At 39.0% G+C, this 20,037-nt stretch overlaps 1 protein-coding gene and 1 long non-coding RNA gene across 5 annotated transcripts in view; one reads left to right on the plus strand and one right to left on the minus strand.

The window, feature by feature from the left end:
- Positions 1–1,636: 1,636 nt before the first annotated feature.
- The window catches only part of sobpa (sine oculis binding protein homolog (Drosophila) a), a 59,102-nt gene continuing 40,701 nt past the window's right edge, over positions 1,637–20,037 (minus strand). For 2 of the 4 annotated variants that reach the window (XM_047393240.1, XM_047393239.1), the window contains 3 exons: positions 17,303–17,398; positions 8,265–10,230; positions 1,637–2,303 (listed from right to left, as the gene is read on the minus strand). In XM_047393240.1, coding sequence (XP_047249196.1) covers positions 8,266–10,230; positions 17,303–17,398 — 2,061 coding nt within the window. In that variant the 3' untranslated portion in view covers positions 1,637–2,303; position 8,265. The remainder of the gene's footprint in view (positions 2,304–8,264; positions 10,231–17,302; positions 17,399–20,037) is intronic. The other 2 variants (XM_047393242.1, XM_047393241.1) reach the window with 1 other exon arrangement.
- On the plus strand, positions 11,341–18,661 carry LOC124885056. Its single transcript, XR_007042581.1, has 3 exons — positions 11,341–11,558; positions 17,328–17,454; positions 18,348–18,661. It is a non-coding gene; the product is annotated as an uncharacterized LOC124885056 (long non-coding RNA).

Here is a 20,037-nt window from a genome sequence, read left to right on the forward strand (position 1 = left end):
GTAACTTCTATTAGAAGTCAGTTGGTCATAAACTAATAAGGCCACATGTGTTAAATTTTAATAGTCAACGATTTATGAACAATATATTTTTGGTCTTCAATTGAAATAAGCCAATAAATTGTGGCAAATTAATAATGAACCTCAAGCAGTTAGCATCAGTGGCTAATTAACCAATAGCCATTAGCTACTGATGCTAATTGGCACTGAATCATTAGCAATTCGCTACAGATTAATTCATGGTCACATTTTGTTTAATAGGGGGTAAATAGATAATGATTTATTAATAGGTAGTATAGTACCACAGAAATGTGAATCTGACATCTTGTTACACAGCCACCGATTTGGAAAAGAGAAGTTAACGATCATTTCAAATGTGAGAGGGACAAAATGGGAAAGCTTGCAACTGAATGATTAGCATTTAGCCACTAATGCATTTCCTGGTGAAATTAAGTCAAGCACTTAATGACTAGGTAATCATTATTAAAGGACGGTTGGCCATTACTTAAAACGAACAAATTCTTAAACAGCTAATTATTTAGCAAATGTAATAGGAACAATAGGGTAAAACTACTAAGGTCCCAATATTATTAGCAGTTACTTGTTGGGCTTTCTTTTTTGCTCATTTCAAAATGACAATTAAGCCATTATTAGCTAATCAATAGCTATGTAATAAAATGTGGGGACAAATAAATAGCTATAGTAACAAGCAGTTATTTCCTGATTGGTTCCTAATTAGTTTCTTTGTAACTAGGTGAACTGTATGACGCTTACAGACATGGGAAAGTGATGCAAAATTATTAGTTTTTTTCCAGCAGTTTTCCTCACAGTCAAACATGTAATATTTATAAGAGGGCTATCTTTCCTCTGACACCAGTAGATGCAGAAGAACCCAGGAGCATCACTGTGAATGTATCATAAAGAGATTAAGCACAAGCCTGCAGTAGTGAGGTTGGCAGAATATCTACATCATCATCCCAGAGATATTTGGCAGCACAGTAATCCTTGAAATTTTCTCAAAAAGAAGGGCTCGTGCTACTACTATCAGGCCATGACTTTTGGGTTAGGCTCAAAAAAGCATTTCAGAAATGAATGTAAGTTAATTTTGACATATAAGTTTTTTTTTTTGTGCAATAATGCATGTAGAGATGAAAGCTGAACAGTTGCACGATGATGTGTAGGCTGCACCTACACATCATCACTTGTTATATTCACATTGTGCCCATTCTATTTAATTGATTGTGTTTTCCAAACAAACAGCTAAATAAATGTATATAGGTTAATAAATCAGTTTAGTACTGCATGAACCCTTCTGAAGTTTGTTTTTAACCTTCATTCATCTGTATCACTCTAAAAACCTGGTACGAGAAAGTGTTTAGAAAGGTCAGTCAGTCAGTCATTTTCTACCGCTTATTCCATAGTGGGTCGCGGGGGAGCTGGTGCCTAACTCCAGCAGTCTATGGGCTAGAGGCGGGGTACACCCTGGATAGGTCACCAGTCCATCGCAGGGCAACACACAAACAACCATGCACACACTCATTCATACACCTAAGGGCAATTTAGATTGACCAATTAACCTAACAGGCATGTCTTTGGACTGTGGGAGGAAGCCGGAGTACCCGGTGAGAACCCACGCATGCACGGGGAGAACATGCAAACTCCATGCAGAAAGACCCCAGGCCGGGAATCGAACCAAGGACCTTCTTGCTGCAAGGCAACAGTGCTACCAACTGCGCCACCGTGCAGCCAAAGGATCAAACAAAATGCATGAGGTAACATTGAGTACCTTAGTTTTAGTGTCATCTTGTTTCAAAGCTTTCCACGAGTTCCAGTTTGATTTTTGAATATCACAAAATGCACCACAGTAAAAAAAAACAAAAAAAAAAAAAACATTTAGAGAGTGCTTGTGTTGAAAGGGGACAGTGCAGAATAAATCTTTAAATAACAAAAGAAGCAGCTGGGGTGTGGGGGCCTGTTAATCCTCCTGTTGCAAGAGTTTACTGTCTCAAGGTTAAAGGTCAAGTGGTCCTTCTGGCCGATGTCCCTTATATATAAAATTCAGCCCTCAAAGGGTCTGTCACACAGACAAGAGGAGCCCTGTCTGCTCTGCTATGATACACATAATTTAGTTTTCTTGGATTCTCAACAGTCTCGAAAGGCGATTTGTAGTGCTGGTAGATGGTGAGATGACAACAACCTACATGTGTGTGAATGTGAACAGTGGTGTAGCTCGGGGGGATGGGCTTTAGAGCTTTGGGGGTAGAAAGGTGAGTCGCTGATGCCACTGCGGTCGTCAGGGCATCCATCTGTGAAAGAGAGAGGCAGCAGAATGAGACCGAGTTGTTGTGAGTTAAACTGCTGGATAAATTCAAGATCAACTTTTAAAGAGAAAATCCCATTGATTATTTTTTTCCTCTTCAATCAGGTTTCAACTTTCATGTCCTACTGTGGTCACAAGTTTACATATACTTATCATGGGCTTGATTTCATACTACCTTCGAGTAGATCAATGAAGGGTAGAATGAATATATAATATCAAGCCTAAATGATTCTCAAAAACAAAAACTGGGTAAACAATTTTTCAGATTTCACATTTTCTTCTAATCCACACAGGGTCAATATAAATAAGGCAAACTTAAATAGAGTTAAAACTAAAACTACCTTGCTAACCACAGTACAGAGACTGCTCTTGTCAAGGTGTTCAATGACATCCGTATAAATGCAGACTGTGGAAGAACCACAGTGCTGGTATTATTGGACCTTAGTGCAGCATTTGACACTGTTGATCACTCCATTTTATGAGAGCGCCTGGAAAACTGGGTCTGCCTTTCTGGTACAGCACTCAACTGGTTTAAATCCTACTTGAAGGACAGGAACGTTTTTGTGTCAGTAGGTAACTTTACATCAGAGACCACAAAAATCACATGTGGCGTTCCCCAAGGGTCCATATTAGGGCCCCTCCTATTCAATATCTACATGCTCCCCCTAACTCAGATTTTAATAAACAACAACGTAAGTTATCATAACTATGCAGACGACACACAGCTATACGTTACGATGTCACCAGGTGACCATGAACCCAATTCAAGCGCTGGGTAAATGCTTAGTAGAAATCAATGCATGGATGTGCCTAAATTTTTTTCAGATGAATCAATACAAAACTGAAGTAATAATCTTTGGACCAAAGGAAGAGTGTTTAAAAGTTAGCACACAGCTTCAGTTAATACAGCTAGAAACCACCAGTCAGGCTTGAAACCTGCGTGTAGTGATGGACTCAGACCTAAACCTTAGAAGGCTGACAGTAACAAGGTCGGCCTTCTATCACCTAAAAAACATCTCCAGGATTAAAGGACTAATGTCTCAGCAGGACCTTGAAAAACTAATTAATGCGTTCATCTTTAGTAGAATTGATTACTGCAACGATGTCTTCACAGGTCTGCCTAAAAAGTCGATCAGACAGCTGCAGTTGATCCAGAACGCTGCTGCCCGCATCCTCACTAGAACTAAGAAAGTGGAGCACATCACCCTGGTTCTAAAGTCCCTACACTGGCTCCCTGTAGCTCAGAGAATAGATTTTAAAATACTTCTTAGTCTATAAATCACTGAATGGCTTAGCACCAAAATACATTACAGACATGTTGTCAGTGTATCAACCACCCAGACCTCTCAGGTCTTCTGATTCAAATCTACTCTGCATACCCAGAACCAGAACCAAACATGGAGAAGAAGCTTTTAGTTCTTATGCTCCACTAATCTGGAATAAACTGCCAGAAAACTGTAAAAGCGCTGAAACCCTAAGTTGCTTTAAATCAAGATTAAAAACGTATTTGTTTAGAGTGGCCTTTGACTATACCATCTAGGCATGATTAGTAGCGTTTTCAGTCCAATTTTCCTTTCATTTTCTTGTCCATCATTCTATTCTCTTTATTTTATTTTACTTTTTTAAATTACCTCTGTTGTTTGATTTTATCATTTGATTAGTTTTTCTGTGTCTGTATCTGTGTTTATTTGCTTTGTGATTGTATTGTAATTGTATGTACAGCGCTTTGATTGTCTCGTTGCTGAAAAGCGCTATATAAATAAACTTACCTTACCTTACCTAATAATATCATATCATTTCATTTTTTCTCTGTCTGAGATCAAATCAGACTAAACCTTTCCTGTTTCAGGTCAGTTAGGATTACTAAAATTATTTCTATTTGCTAAATGCCAGAACAATGAGACATAATTGTGTCATAATGTTTTTACTAGATTACTCAAATTCAGAAATGTATATATACACTTAGATTACTGCACCGTTCAAATATTTGTGAAAACCCAGATGTTATCTTGGCTTTCTAAGGTTCTGATTAACTCACAACATTTGAGATGAATTGGACAACACCAGCATATGTAATATAAGGTACACCTAAAACTCACTGGTTCCCTAGGTGACATCATAGAAAAGTCAGAAGAAATCAAGATAGTTGTGGACCTCTACAAGTCTGGTTCGTCCTTAGGGACAGATTTCCTTGTTTGGCTCATCAAACAGTTATGCAGAAATATAACACCTTGGAAACGCCCAGTCATCATATCGTTCAGGAAGCAGATGAATGCTGTGTTAAAGTAATTACCATGTTTTCTTGCAAAATGTGTGTGTTAATCCCAGAACAAAAGCAAAAGACTTTGTGAATAGGCAAGCGAAAGCTGGTAAGAGAGAGTCCATTATCCACAGTGTCACATATGATTCTGACATGTACCAACATAGCCATAACCATTACTCCAAAGGCAACATAAAAAGTCACATTACAAGTTGCGATTGCACTCAGGGAGAAACACCTTATTTTTTGGAGAAATGTTCTGTGGTCTGATGCAATCAAAGTGTTTGGTCATATTGACCATAGCTGCTTGTAGAGTAAAAACGGGAAGCTTGCAAGCCTGAGAACACCGTCCCAACTGTGAAGTACAGGGGTGGCAGCATCATGCAGTGGGGTTGTTTTTGTGCAGGAAGGAGTGGTGCCTTATACAAAATAGATGGCCTCATTAGGAAAATACTTTATGTAGAAATACTGATCCAACATCTTAAGAAGCTATTTAATGCTGGGGCACAAAGGGAACTTCTAAACGGACAGTGACCTTTATTATACTGGGAAATCGGTTAAAAAATATCTTAAGGAGAAAGTCAATGCCTCACAAAGCCCTGATCTCAGTCTTAAAGAACATGTGTCTGTATGGCTGAAAAGGTGTGTGCAGGAATCCTGCAACTCTGACTTGTAGCAGGATACCCAAAACATTTGATCTGAGTCATGCAGTTTAAAAATCAATTTTACCAAATACTAAAACAAAATGTGTACAATTCTGAATTACAAGAAATATAAAACAAAATCTGAAAAAAATCATTTGTATAATATACAGTAATATAACTTTGTTAAACCTAACAGATCAAAACATTTAGTCAGATTTAATGTTAAATAGGAAAAACAGTGTAGTTTCAAACAGTGTACAGTATGTAAACATTTAGTTGTAACAGTGCATAGTACAGTCTCATCTACCCCATTTAGTTGAATGTTCCTCAGCAAGTTGCACCTCAACCACAGTTTTAGTGACCAAAAACAAGCTTCTGACTGGATATTTGACCAGTCTTCTTTGCAGAATACAGTGTTCAGTGAAATTATTTAATTTCCTGTCACTAGACTGGGTTTAAAGCACAGTCTACATGTTTTGTAGTTAAAATAAATGAAATGCAACAAACTCGTGCAAACAGAATTGTGCAAATAAATCATTAGAAACCTATTACTGTTGTTTCTAATGACTATAAGAATGCATCAATTCTAAGCATGCAGCTTTTTGGTATTACAGTAAATGAATGCCTTAATAAATACCTTGGCATTTCTTTATGGAATGAGAAATATGAGAAAGAGCATTGAACTATATGAACTCTCCAATGTCAGTGGTCATAAAAAATAAAACTTTACAAGTCTCAATATTAAAGTGTATTATTCTATTCATTTTGGTTGCAGGGCTCGATTTTCCTCCTTAGTTGTCACTAATTATTTTCATTCAGAGCACTCACCTCATGTCACCCCAACCTGAATTATCCCTTAAATTGCTCCAAACTGCAATTTGGAGCAATTTAAATTCATTTAATTTATTTTCAATAAGCCAAGAAAAGTAGCATCAAATGTAGCATAAATGTGCCGAATGCGTCTTTTGGCAAGAAAGCTTTTCATTTTGTGAATTAAGAATGTGATCTCAGTTTTTAATCACTCATTTTGTTTGGGTAATTAATGTGTGGGCTAAACATTGCATTGAATCACAAACCTTTCAAAAAAGGTTCTCCAGTGGAGTTCTTCAAGTGACATTCAAACACATCTCCCTGTCATAACATTCAGATAATGCTCAGGAAAATGAATGAAATGTTTTAATCATTTCATTCAAAGTATTACTTCTTTTCTCTAAGTCTGTCTGAAGCCATGCTTTGTCTCCTCCCAAATTAAGCATTCCACCCTGATTAAACTTTATTATTGCATCTGAAAAATGCCAGAGGACAGGAAAGTGAGCAGATTTGTTTTATTTTTATTAAACCACAAAAGAAAAGAAAATATCTGAGTACAGAATATTTTATAGATAAAGGTAATCATCTTGTGTTGTTCAAAAACACATTTTAGAAACCTTAAAAGCCTGTAATAATTTTATTGGCAGCCTAGAAGGAAGAACAGTCATGTTAAAAAGTTAGTACTACCTCTTTCCTCTATAGGACAGTATTTATTTCGACACAATAAAAAAGATTATATAATATTTATATATTATATATCAAGACAAGAAATTCCACACTGTCCTTGTTTACTAAACAAAGATAAGGCCAAAATGGGAAAGCTGCAAGTGAAAAAATAAGTACACCACATGGTTTCAGAGTTGGTGGAATGGTCCAACTTGCCTCCCCAGACTGATGGACAGCGAGAAACTTTTCTCTTAAATAGTCATGATTATAATAATAATGACAATGAGGAATCTTTCGTGTTTTTGTACACCTTAGATTATATTTAAATAAGTTCAGCACCCGGTAACCAGATCATTTTTATTAATGTAATGGCGTGTAAAATACTACAAATGAAAGAGGATGAACTTTCTCTTTTCAGTGATTGTACGAATTATCAGAAAAACAAAAAGTCTTTAGTATGATGTTTACACAAAAGCTGAATCTCTGTTCTTAGTGTTGCTTTTAAGTGTATTTCAGAATGTGAGACTCCTGCAAGAGGCTGATACACTAGCCGTCACACTCTAAAATAAACACACATTTATCTACAAGTTCTAATATTTTATATTTTGTTAAATAGCATGCTACAAAACAGTATTTGGACTTGGATCTCATTTGTCACGATGCCTACATCTACACCAATATCTACGTACATATTTAAGAGACAATTAAAATGGTTAACTGTGAAATAGGAACCTCCTTCAACTAGCCTATACGTTATTACATTTTGTTGACTCCTTGTATGTACCCAGGCGAAACTTCAGTTTATTTATGTCATGTAAACGGTTTATCAAGCTGCAAAATATATCAGCATCCAATTTTCTTTAGGCTTGTTAAAGAAGGGAACAATAATACCAAATGCACAGATTTCTTCTTTTTTGCTTTTTTGTCAAAGTTAAATGATCAGACCAAAAATGCTATCCAAACATATGGATCAGGGGTTTTCCAATGGTTGTACAGAATAAAAACAAAGCCTACTAAAGAACAAATGTGAATTAAAAACACTGATTAAAATACCACTAGTAGTACTTTGAACACATTAGTCATACTTAGCAGTACTCTGTTCTGCAGACTGCCCCATACCCCACTGTCTCTGAATCATAAAATGTGGAAGTTGGTTTGTTTTACAGGGTTAATTTAATCTAATTAACTCATAATTTACAGCAAATTAGCAAAACAAATTAAAAAAGACACTGTTATATTTTGGCTTATAGAGGTTTAACAATATGTTTTGTGACTATAATTGAATGTGTCTTGCAAGACACATCATAAAACTACACATTATCAGTTTCTTTGATTAGATAATGAGAAAATGGCTGAATTCTTTCAGTTTTTTTGCTAGAACAAAATTAGGAAGAAGCACCAACTAAAGAATCTGTTGTGCTACATAGCCTTACCATTTCACCCTCCCCTACATAACAAAAAAGGAACTTAATGTATCCTTGGTGTTAACCTGTAAATCACAGGCAAAGCTGACTGTTCAGGCCAAACGTTTATATAAGTTATTTGATTTATCCCAAAATTCACTTACCTCATTTGTTTTGATTGCGGATTCGCAGACACCTCCTCTTCAACGGCGGCTCCAGCTCAGGGCTCCCACCTGCTGACAGCGGTGTACTGATGGAGCAGGACAGGATGGCTGTCTTGTCAGTGGCAGGCTTTGGCACGGGCTGGATGACGACACAACCTCCCGCTGAGAGCAGTGGTAGGGCGTAGGCGTGTTCACCCTCCTCCATGCTGGAGTCAGGGTTTGGCTTACTGTCCGTTTCTGTGTCCGCTTTCTCATCTTGTGCTGATATTCGTTTCCCTGCCTCAGCCACTGAACAATTGTTTTCTTTCAGCGCCTCATGCTCCAGGTCACCATTATTTGGTGGGTTCTCCCACTCTCTCTCTCCTTTTCGGTCTGGATTGAGAAGGGAATGCCATCCAGTGCCATTGACTATTACATTACAAGGGGCAGCAGAGTTAGCTTGGAGCTGAGGAAGGGCTAAGGACTGGGTCCGTACGGAAGTATGTAACGGTGTTGTTTTAAAATTAGGATTTAATTGGCTACCTGGAAGATTGGTTTTGCTGGAAGGTGGAGCTGCAGAGTCCAATGACTTAAGGTGTGTATCTGTGTCCAGTTCTGTAAAACTGCCCAGTGGTAAAAGAGCATTGTCCCCACCATTACCCATACATTCACTCCCAAACCCATCAGCCGGTGGAGATCTTGATTCCTCCACTTTGACCTTGACTCCAGCCAGCATGGTCTGAATGAGCTGCTGCTGGCCAGGCTTTTGCCCCACAGTTAGATCAATTACACCATCGATCAGTTCAGGGCCCATGGAAAGACAAAGACTGCCTGGATTCTCTTCTGCCTTCACAGTCAGGTCCATGAACGCTGTCCTGCGTCTCTCACCAGGTACAGGAGAAACCTGTTCTCCACTTGCTGGCTTGTGGTCCCCCTTGTCACTTCCAGAAGAACTTGGAGAGTGAGGCCTAGAGGATGAAGCTTCTGAAGAATCTGGAGCACTATGGACAGAACTACTGCTCTCTGGTTGGTCCCTAGATGTTTTGGAGTTAAAAGGGATTGGGATTGGAATAGGTATTGGAACTGGGAGAGGTACAATGATTGGGTAAGGGACCAAGAGAGTTGGTGGGGGTACCAATGGGGCTAGGGATGGCATGCCAAAGTTCATCATTGGGGGCAAAGGGATGTGTCCGTTGGGCATCATGTTGATCGGAGGAAAAGGGGGCAGACCTGGCATAGGTAAGCCTGGGTGAGGTGGGATTAAACTTGGATTAGGATTGGATGAATGGTGGACATGTGGAGAGAGGAGGGGCCTGTGCATGGGGCTTGATGCTGGACCAAGGGTTCTTGGGGGTGGCGGTGGTCCAATCCCAGGGATGATGGGGTTTGAGAGTGGGCTGTTAGGTCCTGCTGGATGGGCAGAGGGGCGAAAAAATGGTGGTCGGATCTGCTGCATCATTTGATGTTCCATGAAGAGAGGCAGGGGCATGGGCCCTCTGGGTGTCATCACCATGGGAGGGCTACCAGAGGGAATCCCCACTGGTGGGTGCAAAGGAACAGGTGGTGGGGGAAGTGGGCTTTCATGGGGTCTAGGTGTGGGGATTTTGGCTGAAGTGGATGAGGAAGGAGAGCATACAGCAGCTGTTTCAGATGGTGAGGTGGCAGAAGAAGTGGAAGAGACCAAGGCAGAGGTACCGGAATGGCCCGCTGGTGAAGGAGCTTTACGCCGAAGATCTGTTAGTGGAGTTCCCCAGGATTCAGGAGTCAGCAGCTGCACCCCTCCACTGCACTCTGGTTTACCCTCCCCTCCAGCTCCGTGGCCAGGGTTACACAGAGCTCCAGGCAGGGCAGCCTGGGTTTCCTTGTAGAAAATGTCCATTTTATATTGGTTCAGGCATTTGGCACTGCAGAACTGCAGCCTCCGCTCACCAGCACCGAAATCCAGGTACTCCTTCGTGTGGCGAATATGTTTGCACCAGTCACACACCTAAAAAAAAGAGAACACATAATGTATGTACCTTGTCATATAACTTGGAAATCAAACTGCATTTTAATATAGCACAATATCATCTTAAAAAGAATGTTTGTTGTGTCTAAATACACACATCTCATTTTGTTTTCACAACTCTACATTTACAGAAGTGCAAAAACATGTAAAAATTTTCTGCTGCTATGCAACTGAGGTGACTGTCCTTAACAATCTGCCCACACAAGAAGTTCTCATTTGCACTTTCTGTTAGCCTGAAAGAGACGCTCACTCCAGTTCTGTGGGAAACCAATGTCTCTGACACAGCTAAAAATTATTTTCCCTTCCTTATCCTTTAACAGTATTGTTTGAATATTGTGCCACCTTGTTAATGAATGTAGTAAAATATTTCCACAGCTTCTAGGCAAGCAGGTGTCTAATTAAACAATTCAACAGGAGGGTTGGGTTGTTATTTTGGACATTCAGCACATAGTTTTGCTAGTCATTCCATTTATTTACGCTTTGATTGAAGGTAACACCAATGCCTGCTCTCTTAAAGAAGATATTTCACAAAAATACAGTCAAAGTTTGGTTGAAAGACTATTAAAAGCTGCAAACTGAAACCAAGAAGGTGGTCTGGATCACCCCTTTTCTGATTTATAATCAAAAATATAGGATGAACCATTAGTTTTAAGATAAAATCAATCAAATCTTTTTTTTTTTTATATTTGTTCCTTCTTTGTGTCACAAGATTACAAAATCATTGTCAGGCGAATTTTCCAAATCCTAGTGGGATTTTTAAAATGTTTTCAGTTTGTTTTTTGGTGTGTAAAAGTAAATGTGGACTTTCCTGGTGTGAATTACCCAGCTTATCTTAAGGTGTATTTACACCAGGAAAGTCGTTTTGTCCGCTTCTTTGGTCCGGACCGAAAGCGGACTTTAGTTTTTTCATTTGGTGCAATTCACTTTCACATTGTACTTTTTGCAAGTGAATTACAAAGCACAAATAATTTTGTCCCAGATTTACCTACATACAAACAAAGCCACGGGTGTGACGATCGTTGCTCCCATTGGACAGTGATGACTGGGCGGGACAGACCAGGAAATGGAGAAAAACTGTCATGGAATTAACTTGCTATATTTCTGTTCTGCATTGTTGTGCACTTATTACAGCTGCAAAATCAATGTGAGTGAGCAGCTCATTGAACACAGGTTTCACAACGTTCTATTTGTAATTTAGGAGCAGCATTGGGGAACCCGTGCTGCAAGCTGAAGGAAATGATGTGCTCTGCCTGCTCTGACCCACAGCATGCTGGTAGCAGCGTTGCTGAACAAAAGACATGGCTCAGGTATGACTTCAATGGGTTCGCTATTCTCAACATTCTCTACGGCAACTCGTTAAGTCCAAAATGCATATGCTTCCTGTAGTTGGGTCGGAAGGAGGCCGGTTTGAATTCAGACCAGAAGCGAACCGCACCAGAGTACATTTGGAAGCGGAATGAGACCATCTCTGGGTCTTGGTCTGGTTGGTTGGATCAAGGGGGAAAACAAACTCTGGTCTGTTTAAAGTGGTCAGATATGAAAAAAAAAAACAGTGTATAAACCAAAACATTTAGGTTTAACAAAAAAGCAAAAATGAAAGAAATCTTCTTTGTCACAGCGCTTTACTTTTTCCTGAAAGTAATAAATGTTTGTTGCCTTTCCATCAAATGTTATACTTTATACAGCAACATTATATCCAAATGAGCTCATCTTAAATGTGAAGTTTTATAATCACTGCAGTGGCGCTGATCCTAAAACAGGCTGCTGCAATTTTTCATCACCACCTTCCCAGTGCAAAAATGTGCACATTTTTCTTGACGGAAGAAAATGAATGTGACCCCCAGTGGAGCAGATAGCAGTGGGCGAGCCCCGAACACAGAGTGGCACGTCAGGCCACACACAGCTCACTCTGTCAGCTCTGGGAGGAGTGTCAGGTCCTCAATGGAGATAATTAAGGCATTAATCAGTTGTCAGACCCTTCAGCGACATCCATCCATCAAACAGACCCTTTAGCCCCCCTGCTGAATGTTAATAAGTCGAAGGATGCAACCGGGAAGCGGATAAACTCTTGTTTTACACAGTGCATAGCAACACTGGTTTATTAGAAAGAATCAGGCCTGACAGCGGCTTACAAATTATGGAGTCGAAAAGGCTGTTTTGCACTTGCAAAGCTGATCTTTATTTACTGCAGCTTTGAAATATTGCAAATGTTTTCTGGTTTTAAATAATTATTCGTACAAGGTAGAGTATTAAAGAGGTTACTAATGTCACATATGGTGACATTAGTAACCACATCTACAACAGATCAGACAGAATTTCATGTTAAACCGCCCTTTAATCCGTAGTAATTCAATGAGTCAGGAAGGAGTAAAAGTCCAAAAGGTGCTCTCACAAGTTGAGATTTATAATGCTAGTCCTCGGATATTTTAAATAATAAATGTAGTGAAATTTTCCTTGACTCAGAAAGACAGAGGGAGAGCACTTAACGACTTTCTGCACTGTGAGTGAAAATTTCACCGCGCATTACGCTAATGGAGTTGTGCTTTCTCCTTCACTCTCATCTCACTTCCCACTCCTGTACACAGATGTTTGCAGTTCAGCCTAATTAGGGCCATTTATTTCCACCGTGGCCAACAAACCAGCGTTGGTGGTGTACTTTAACCATTTGCATTGCAGTTATCTGGCTTGGAAAACAAGCAGCTGCTGCATTCTCCTTCCTGTCAGCGTCAGTTCAGTTTAGTTCTTCATTGTCCCACAAGGAGAAATTTGGTGCACAGCAGCAGTCAAAGGCAGCCAAGGTATAATTCACACATGTCAACACAATTTCCACACTTAATAATTCAACATCTCGACAAGGATTTCAAAAATACAATAAAACCATTAAACATTTTAAATTGTGCCAAGCCTGGTCAAAGTTTTTTAAGAGCTTTGATTGCGCTTGGACAAAATAATCTTTGTATCGATTGCACCTTATAGTTGGTAACCTGTACCTTCGATCTGAAGGTAGGAGGACAAATTCCTCTAAAAGAAGGTGGTCTCTGCAGGCTAGGGTGGTTTTGGCCCCTTTTTTTGACAATCTACCTATTCCTGCTGGCAGTTTTAACAAGACTGAACAGACAGTTCTTGTTCTTCAAGAACAAGTTGCCATTCCGGCTGCATGGTGTTGCAGTTGGTAGCCCTGTTGCCTTGCAGCAAGAAGGTCCTGGGTTCGACTTCCGGCTGGGGGTCTTTCTGCAAGGACTTTGCATGTTCTCCTGCTTCCTCCCACAGTGCGAATACGTTTGTGCATGGTTATTTGTCCTGTATGTCTCTGTGTTGCCCTGCGATGGACTGGCGACCTGTCCAGGGTGTACCCTGCCTCTCGCCCGTAGACTGCTGGAGATAGGCACCAGCTCCCCTGTGACTCACTATGAAATACGTGTTATAGAAGATGAATGAAAGTTGCCATACCAAGCAACAAAACCAAATGTTAAAAGAAACTCAATAAAAGATCTATAAACTAAAATCATCAGTGTTTTATCAATGCTAAAAAGATTGAATTGTCTAAAAATGTAAAGACAATAAATCTAGCAACAAGAGGGGAAAAAAATCTAGGAACTACCAGATGGGCCTTGTCAAAGGTTACAGGGCAGGAAAGGTCAAAGGAAATATTTGTGATGGAACAAGTTGCATAGAAATACTAGAAAGTTTTAGTAATTGAAGAAGGAAGAGTTTACAGATTCATAATGACTGCAATAGATGAGGAAGGGGTATTGAAGTGTTAAAAGACAGAAAAGAGTGAATAAAAAAAGAGACTTCCAGGGAAACAGTCATAATCCAAAGTATTAAAGTAAACGTTAAGACAAGCTATGTAACCCATGGCTGCATCATAGCAAATTGGGAAAACCTCATTTCAGTGTGAGGTGACACTCTTAGTCCTCACCACATAGGTTTATTACTCCATTCTCCTCTAGCTTCAACATACTTTTTAAGTCTGCACCAGACTCTCAGGCGTTTTTCTCAGACCATGCCAGAATGCAGCTAAAACACATTACATCACACTACATGACTTTGACATTACCACTACAGAGATCATATTTGCTCTGGACGTTTCCATGATTTTGTCACAAGCCAAGGAAATTTTCTTTACAAATGGGTGGTTTCTGAGCCTACATCAACAATTTCAGTCTTGCTGTGGACATAGAAGCACAATCGGCATTTTAATCAGCTAATAAAGGGTCAGTCTAAAGGGTTAAATACTGGTGGAGTGTGGCACTATATCATTTTTGCCCTGTATTCAATCACAAAAGCTTCTAAAAAACTACCCTTGGCTGAAGTGCACTCATCTGTCCTGTCTTTGAGCACTTAACCTCAACCCGTCTATTGTGTTTTGCCTTAAATCTGCTGGCTAGGTATTCGCACAGACTGCCTGTCATCACTAATCAGATCCTTGTGGCTGAGAAGCTACCAAACCTAGTCACAGCCCTGTAACAGAGCTGTGACTATCTTACCTGGTGGCACAGGGATGTAAAAATGGGCAGTTTTACTTCAAACCTCAGATGTTGTCTTGGACTTTTCAAACAACACACAGAAATTGAGAAAAGGTGTTGAAAGCAGCCACACCAATAATTACCCTTGATTATCGGTAACCTCATCAAACCAACGACTTGAAGTCAGCTTGAGCAAACCATGCCAGTGCACTCGGGCCACACATTATGGACACGTTACAATCACTCAGTACACCAATAAGCTGGCACCACAATTATAAACATGACATTACTTCAGAAATGTTGTTTATTTTAAAAACAATTGAGAAGCTGTCACATTCCATCATGCGGTTGTAATACAAAGACATCACAAAGAACCAGAAACTATCTTCTATATTCTTTCTGAGATTTTTGCTTCTTTACACGATCTTCATCCAGTTGAAGGAGAACTTAGTTTCATGAGTCATAATATGCTCCAAGCAATCTGACAAGTCCAGATGTCAGCAATATTAATGCACTGAGTACAGGCAAGAAACTCCTAACATAACTGATCTACTGGAAAATGAAGTTCAAGGTAGATTTAGTTCAGGAATTTAACCTCTTGAAGATCTTCTGCAACATGTAGCTTTAATGGTGTGATTGTTAGTAAGTTTACTGAGACAGAATTTATTGGTGGGATGATTATAATGACTTGATCCATAAAAGGGAAAAAAAATATTTAGTTGATCTCCTGTTTTGTGTGCTTTCTGGTACACTGTGTGTGACTTCAGTAAAATCTGAATGGAGAATTAAAAAGTTTAAACTGCAGATAAAAGTCAAAGAGGAACAGACCTGCTCTGTATGTTAGGCTACTCTTATTACAGCCAGCCATCCTATCAGTCATTAAACATGTGACATGTAAAAATCTTTCTCTCTCAGTCAACTGAAACTCAGCTGGAGGATTTCCCAGCATACACTATGGGCCGGGGCGATGAGCTGCAAGAAAGATGAAACTTAAGTGGTGGATCGTGTTTGAATGTTGCTGCAGAAACTCTGATCTTTTGCAGAGATACAAAATGTTGTTGTTGGCATGCAGTTGCCTGTTTGCATTAAGAGGAAGATAATCAATATTATTTAAATACTTGACCTAAAATATTTGAATATTGTCTCCTGATGTGGCTAAATATCCTCATAATGACATCAACACTTCCAATGTTGGTCTTTTATGAAAAAACTGATTCTTTTAGGTTCAGACACTTTGTCTGGACAGGGTTTTTTGAATTATGTACGGTGTGGCCTAAGTCTTGAGAAAATGTATTCCCATCTTTAACTGTCTTTGCATCCACAGTTAAATTTAACTAAAAAATAAAGGTATAGGTTCTGCAGAACAATAAGTGATACTGGACTAACCCATTAAAATAAAAAAAACTCTTTATAAACAGTTCAACGATTCACTGGAATACAAAAGCAAAGTCTTTGTTAAACTCCCATTAGGTACAATAATACTGATGGTCATCCAGCCATTGTCATCTGCTTCTCAGAGGTAACAGATCCAGGAGAGAAACCTGAAACACATCCCTACAGCTTGATGCTGCCACCACCATGTTTGAGTATGGGGTGATGTTATTTATTAGTTTACCACCACACACACATTTTGCATGTAGACCTAAAAAAATAATGTTGGTCTTATCTGACAAGAACATCTTCTTCCACATGTATCTGTATCCCCTATGTGACTTGTGACAAACTGCAAACTGGACCTCTTATGGCTTGTTTTCAGTAAATTCACTCTTTCATAAAAGTCATATTTGTGGAGTGCAGAACTAACAGTTATTCTGTTGACAGATTCTCACACCTGAGCTGTTGATGTCTACAACTCCTCCAGAGTTACCATAGACCTCTGGGTTGAATATCTGAATAATAATCTACTTGCCCAGCCACTCAGTTTAGATAGACAGCCATGTCCTGCTATTTTTGCAGTTATGCCATACTCTTTCCAGTTTGAGAGGGGGGTTGAAAAGGGTGCTATAACATGTTTAATGCCTGGGAAAATGTTTTATCACCTGACCTTGCTTTAAACCTCTGCACAACTTCATCCCTGATCTGATGTGTTCCTTGATTCTGCTCTAAGTCCTTCACAGCTGTGTTATATTTAGATTAAATTACACACAGGTGGACACTATTTACCAATTAGGCAACTTCTAAAGGTAATAAGTTGCACTGGATTTCATTTAAGGGTATCAGAGTAAATGGAACTGAATTCAAATGGTTATCACACTTTTCAGATTATTTGTAAAAAATAAAAATAAAATATGTATGATATGCTTCTACTTCACTGCTATGTGTTACTATGGGCACAGCTAGCAAATAAATCTAAAAAAAAAGACACAAATATTTATGGTTGTGAAATGACAACATGTAGAAATGTTCAAGGAGTATGAATACTGTTTCATTGTCTTTTTGTAACAGAAAATGATGTGTGACAAAAATTATTAAAAGCACAAAGAAAAAAATGAAAACATTAAGATTAAATGTATGCAAGCTCTATTATCCTAAAAGCCTTTGAGCTGAAACTGTGTCTGGTGTTAAATGGTCATGATTCTTACAAGAACATCGCTGTTTGTCTTGAAGACAAGCCGGGGAGCGTCCTGAGAAAAGACGTGCCGGGGTAATTTCCCTCCAAGGCCGCCGTCGTCTCTCGTCTGAGGAGGGGGAGGAGAAATAATGGCTACTTTTTAAGGATGGACAAATAAAACAGGTGAACAGAAGCAACAAAAAAATCTGAGAAATGCAAAGCAAGAGTGACATAAAAGAAACTGAAATGGTGATTGTAAAGTTGTCTAAAGGCTAATTAAATGTGCAGACATGCATGTGCAGATGTTTAGTTCATTGGAAGAAAAGTTTACATTTTCACACTTCTTTATCTGGCCACTTCGAAAGTTGTTTAGTGATGTCTGTACACAGTGGCTGGCAAAAGTATTCATAGCCCTAAAACTTTTTATAATTTATCTTATATTACAACTATAACCTTTAAACATTTCGCATCATGCTGTGGGGAGGCTAACTGGGAGCTAAATGGAGCTAAATACAGGGCAATCCTGCGGGGATCATGGGGGGGTTAACCCCACAGCAGGACAGTAACATCCCAATGACGTTAGAGTGGCCCAGTGAAAGTCCAGACCTGAGTCCAATTGATCATCTGTGACAATTGATCAACTGATCTCTACAGACTTCCCTACATCCAATCTGACCGAGCTTGAGCAATTTTGCCAAACAAAAATGGGCAAAAAAATTCATTCATTAGATGTATAAAACTGGTGCAGACATAACGCAAATGACCTGCAGCTTTACTGTTAAAAGGAGGATTCTACAACGTATTGATTCATGGGGGATTAACTTAACCGCACAACACACTTTTCATACTTTTAATTGTAAAAACCTTGAAAACCATGTAGCAGTTTCTGCTTCATAATTATGCTCCAGTTTGTGTTTGTTAATTGCTTTAAATCCCACTAAAGGTTGAGAATATAATTTGAAATGGGTGAATACTTTTGCAAGCACTGTTAAAGGGCATAAAACGTTTTAATATGTGTGTTTAAAATATTCTAAAAGCAGTATTCTGTCGATTAAATGTATTTACCATTATTGCAGAGGACTATTTTCATGCCACCTGGAACCACACACCTGTTCACCTATTCTGGATATCAGCAACTTCATAACTCTCCACCCTTTTGAGCAGTCTACTTGGCAGTAAAACACAAAAGTTGAAATTTTCTCAAACAAAAAAATAGATCCACTCCAAGAAAACAGTTCTTCCTAACTGGAAATCAAAGAAATTGTTGCATATTAATATCTGGACAAACCTTTTCACTGAATCGATGCATCTGGAAAGCATCAAATTTAGGTAAAAAGAAAATAAAGCTGTTTGCATTAATATCTGGAACCCATTTTTAGAATCCCTTAAGCTTAATCTGGAGCCGACGCTGCGCACAGTCTAAAAAACTAAAATGAACAAGACACAAAGGACAAGCAAACAGCACCGCTATGCAGCCCTGTCATTTTGTTTGTTCTGAAAACATTGTAAACTGAAAAAGAATAAAAAATTAACTTAAGGCTAATCTCATTGGTGATGTGCTAAACAGGTTCCAGAGAGATAAATGGACATTAACCGTGCAGAAATCTGAGGACTCAGAAATTCTCTGTGGTGAACACACACTCACAAGGAAAGAAAGATGCAGCATTGTGCTATTTTTCAGCTTCCAGTTTGTGCTCTGACCCTCTGGCCCTGCTCCAGTTCATTTGCATATTGTACTAATGAGGTGTTGGCACAGTGAACAAGGCTCACAGAAAGCCACACAAAGACTGACATAGATGTGTAGGGTGATTTGCAGTGTACATTTAATAAAGCTGTGATGAAAAGAAATATTTAGAAATGAAGAACAAAGGAATTTTAATATACTGCCTATATATGACTGTATTATTAAGAGCAAAAAAGAGAAAAATGCATAAAGTTGTAAAGTGCTAAAAATGCTTACTGTCCAACCATCAATCATTTCCATCCATCCATCCATCCATCCATCCATCCATCCATCCATCCATCCATCCATCCATCCATCCATCCATCCATCCATCCATCCATCCATCCATCCATCCATCCATCCATCCATCCATCCATCCAGTTCCAAATACTGCCAACAAAGAAGACATCCTCCTCATATCTCCCCTCTGTTGATACTGAGTTCCTGAGGGGATGCAAGGCCTGCTGTCAATGTGCTGTCTTCCATCTGGGCACACGTACCCGTCCAGGTGTGTGTGTGCCCATCATCTGCCAAAAACAACCACTCTTACAAAATAAAAGATAATTTCTGAAATCCAATATGGGTGCACAGAGTGCATACTTGAGCTGATCCCAAACCACGATTAAAGTGCATTCTGCGAGGCAGTGATCAAATAACAAGAGAGTAAATAAACCCTTTGAAATAATAAAAACAAAAACAAGTAACCCACTGTCAAAACAGTTTGCTCCTGTTTTTTCTCTGCATTTTGGAAATTTTTCCTTTATGATGTTTGCACATTCAATAGTTAGTACTGCACCTCTTTTTGAAGAGTGCAGCAAATGTTATTATTACTGTTGCCTCTGCTGCACAAAAGTCTTGTTTTTCAGGCTTTCTGAAGGTCCTTCAAATATATTATTTGGCAACTTAAATCTGAGCTATAATCATTCAGACAAAAAATCTGCCAAACTCATGGGATGAACCAGTGTTGTGTCTAAACAACACAAAGATGTTTTTTTTACAAGCTTACAAAAAGTAATTACTTGTGCCATAACAAGAATAAATAA

The sequence above is a fragment of the Girardinichthys multiradiatus genome, chromosome 19, assembly GCF_021462225.1.
Source record: "Girardinichthys multiradiatus isolate DD_20200921_A chromosome 19, DD_fGirMul_XY1, whole genome shotgun sequence".
NCBI classification, from domain to species: Eukaryota; Metazoa; Chordata; class Actinopteri; order Cyprinodontiformes; family Goodeidae; genus Girardinichthys; species Girardinichthys multiradiatus.